The 3,325-nt window shown below is 42.2% G+C and overlaps 1 protein-coding gene across 1 annotated transcript; it reads left to right on the top strand.

Annotated features, from left to right (window-relative positions):
* The first annotated feature begins 246 nt into the window (after positions 1-246).
* On the top strand, positions 247-2,485 carry LOC107947900 (uncharacterized). Its single transcript, XM_016882403.1, has 6 exons — positions 247-418; positions 513-649; positions 788-1,494; positions 1,699-1,825; positions 1,937-2,086; positions 2,162-2,485. The coding sequence occupies exons 1-6, from the start codon at positions 247-249 to the stop codon at positions 2,483-2,485; spliced, it is 1,617 nt and encodes a 538-aa protein (XP_016737892.1).
* Positions 2,486-3,325: the final 840 nt, after the last annotated feature.

Genomic DNA, 3,325 nt, shown 5'->3' with positions numbered 1-3,325 from the left:
ACTCACTAAGGCTAAAACTTTATAATCCACAGTTACGACACATCAAGTCTGGAATCACGCCATTCTTATAGGATGCACCGAAAATCTAGAATTATGGAAGTTGAGTTCAATGAGAGAATTGAAAGGATAGAAAGGACCCAAAGAGAATTGCAAGAGCAGCTGACCAAGTCACAACAGGAAGCAAGAGATCTGCTGTTAAGATCTCGAGAGGAATCGCTCGAGCAAAGGGATCAAATGGCCAAAATGATGGAGATGATGACAGCTTTGGTCAAAGAAAAAGGACCTATGCAGAGCCTTGACACTATGGAGCCTCAGTTATCAGGATCTGCTCTATCCCCCAGGATTCACTTCACCTCATGCACATGTAACGCAAAGAGAATGTTCTCGAGGAGAACCTGCAAGCTTGGAGCAATGACCCGTAGTCCCTGCTCATCTAGGGTAAGGTATATTCGTATCGAACCCCGGAGCTAATCTTGCTGATCCCAATGTTCCAAATTTGGATGATCTGGTAGAAATAGCCAGGTTGAAAATGGATGATCATGATTTTCAGGATAAGTATAGGAGTTTGGAAGGAAGACTCAAAGCGATAGAAGGTACTGAAGTTTTCTCTGCATTGAGTGCCAAAGAGCTCAGTTTGGTGCCCAATCTGGTTCTGCCTCCAAAATTTAAAGTGCCAGATTTTGAAAAATATGATGGCACGAGATGTCCAAAGGCGCATCTTGTCATGTTTTTCTGGAAGATGACTGGTTACGTGAATGAAGATAAATTGTTAATACATTATTTCCAGGACAGCTTGGTCAGATCGGCCTTTCGATGGTATAATCAACTTTGTAGAGAAAGGATTCGATCATGGAAAGACTTGACGTCAGTATTTTGTGTACAATACAAGCATGTATCTGACAAGGTGCCAGATCGGCTGACTCTGCAGATGATGAAAAAGAAGCCGACAGAGACTTTTAGGCAATACGCGCAAAGGTGGAGGGATATCTCAGCTCAAGTAGAACCCCCACTGACTAAAACTAAAATAACGGTTCTCTTCATCAACACTTTGAAAGCACCATTTTATGATAAGTTGGTAGGAAGTGCCATGAAAGACTTCGCAGATATCGTAATATCCAGGGAACTTATAGAAAATGCCATCAAAAATGGAAGGATGGAAGGTTCCGAGAGCTCGAAAAGGGCAGCACCTGTAAAGAAAAAAAAGGCAAAAGCCCATATGGTGGGAACTGAGAGCCACCACACTTCTAATCCTTACCCAGTCCAGCCACGACCTCGATATCGCCCACCTCCAAACTTTTATTATCCACCCCAAGGCCCTTACTATCAAGCACCTCCTCCTTACCCCGTCTACGCCACAGATAACCAAAGACCATTTGCCATGTTCCCACCAAATACCATGCCTGCTCAAAGCCAACCCAAAAAAGAACAAAGACCAACAAGATCCAATCCTGAAAAACCCCAGTTCACCCCAATTCCCGTGTCATACGGAGAGCTGTACCCAAAACTGTTGGAAAAATAATTAATATCCCCATATTATATGGCACCCCTGAAGCCTCCATACCCAAAATGGTACGATCCTAATGCCAGTTGCATGTACCACGTCGGAAACTAGGGGCATTCTACAAAAAATTGTCTAGCCTTTAAAAGGAGGGTTCAAGGTCTTATCGATGTAGGTATTTTACGATTTGATGGTGCTAGCAATACGGCTGGAAATCCGCTCCCTAACCACATTGAAGGAAACGTGAGCGCGTTGACAAAAGAAGACAGGTGGCATGCCAAAAGTTGTGTTTCTGAAATAAAGACACCAATGCGAAAGATTTGGGAGGTAATTGTTGAAAAGGGGCTATTTTGTCATCCCAACAGAATTTTCAAAGATGGAAATACAAAAAGTCAGTGTTTTTGTGATTTTAATGAGATCGAGGGGCATGACATGCAGTCTTGTGAAAGATTCAGAAAGCTATTTCAAGACATGATGGACAACAAGGAAGTCGAGATCTTTAACAAAATGAAAGAGGGCAATGAAGGAGAAGTATGTACTTCTGATAATCAATCATCAGGTTTCCCTTATAGAGCCAATCGACCATTGGTGATTTATTACGATGCAAAAAAGGAGCAAGTGAAACCAAAAATGATAATTGATGTACCATCTTCTTTCCCTTAGAAAGACAATAGGGCAGTCCCATGGAAATATGATGTCAACATTATCATACCTGAAAGTGAAAAATCCAAAGTCACGACCGGAAATGTTGGTGAAGTAGGACACTTCACCCGCAGCGAGAGGTGTTATTCTAAAGCAGTCGAACCAATGAAGAAAACTAATGACTTGAAGCAGGAAGGAAAGGCACCGATGCAGGAGGCCGAGGTAGAACTTGAGACTCCGTCCGAACAAGAAGTTAAAAGGCCTGTGAATGAAGAGGAAGCATATGAATCCTTGAAGTTCATCAAACATAGTGAATATAACGTCGTGGAACAGTTAAGCAAATAACCGGCACGAATCTCGATATTATCCCTACTGTTGAATTCAGAACCACATCAGAATGCTTTGCTAAAATTATTAAATCAAGCTTACATGGCAAGCAATATATCTATCGAAAAACTTGATAGGTGGGTGAATAACCTAAATGCGGATAATTTTATTTCTTTCAGTGATGGCGAAATACCCCCAAATGGTAGGGGCTTCGTAAAAGCATTACATATCACAACTCATTGTAAGGGTTATATAATACCGAATGTGCTCATTGACAACGGGTCTACACTCAATGTCATGCCTTTGGCCACGCTTTCTAGAATTCCGATTGATCTGTCTTATCTGAGGCCGTGTCACTCTACAGTAAGAGCATTCGATGGGACAAGACGAGAAGTCATGGGAAAGATCAAAATTTCTCTAGAAGTGAGCCCCTACATATATGACATCGAGTTTCAGGTCATGGACATCACTCCTTCGTATAATTGCCTTTTAGGAAGGCCTTGGATCCACTCTGCTGGGGCAGTTCCTTCATCTCTCCATCAAAAAGTGAAGTTTATCATGGATGGTTTTTTGGTCACTATCGTGGGTGAGGAAGACATTGTCGCATCTATCTCTGCTGATACACCATACCTCGAAGTAAGCAAGGATACAGTAGAATGTTCCTTCTGTTCCTTCGAATTCATCAATGCTACGTGTGTTGCTGAAGGAAATAAAATTCCTATGCCTAAGCTGTCAAGGAATACCAAGATGAGGATCAAGTTGACTATGGGAAAGGGAGCCCGAGCCAGGAAAGGTTTGGGAAGATATCAGTAAGAGATAGTTAGACCTCTTGAACCAGCGCCCGATAAGGCTCAATAT

The sequence above is a fragment of the Gossypium hirsutum genome, chromosome A06 (genome assembly GCF_007990345.1).
Source record: "Gossypium hirsutum isolate 1008001.06 chromosome A06, Gossypium_hirsutum_v2.1, whole genome shotgun sequence".
Classification (NCBI taxonomy): domain Eukaryota; kingdom Viridiplantae; phylum Streptophyta; class Magnoliopsida; order Malvales; family Malvaceae; genus Gossypium; species Gossypium hirsutum.
This window is presented reverse-complemented; position numbering and strand designations above follow the sequence as displayed.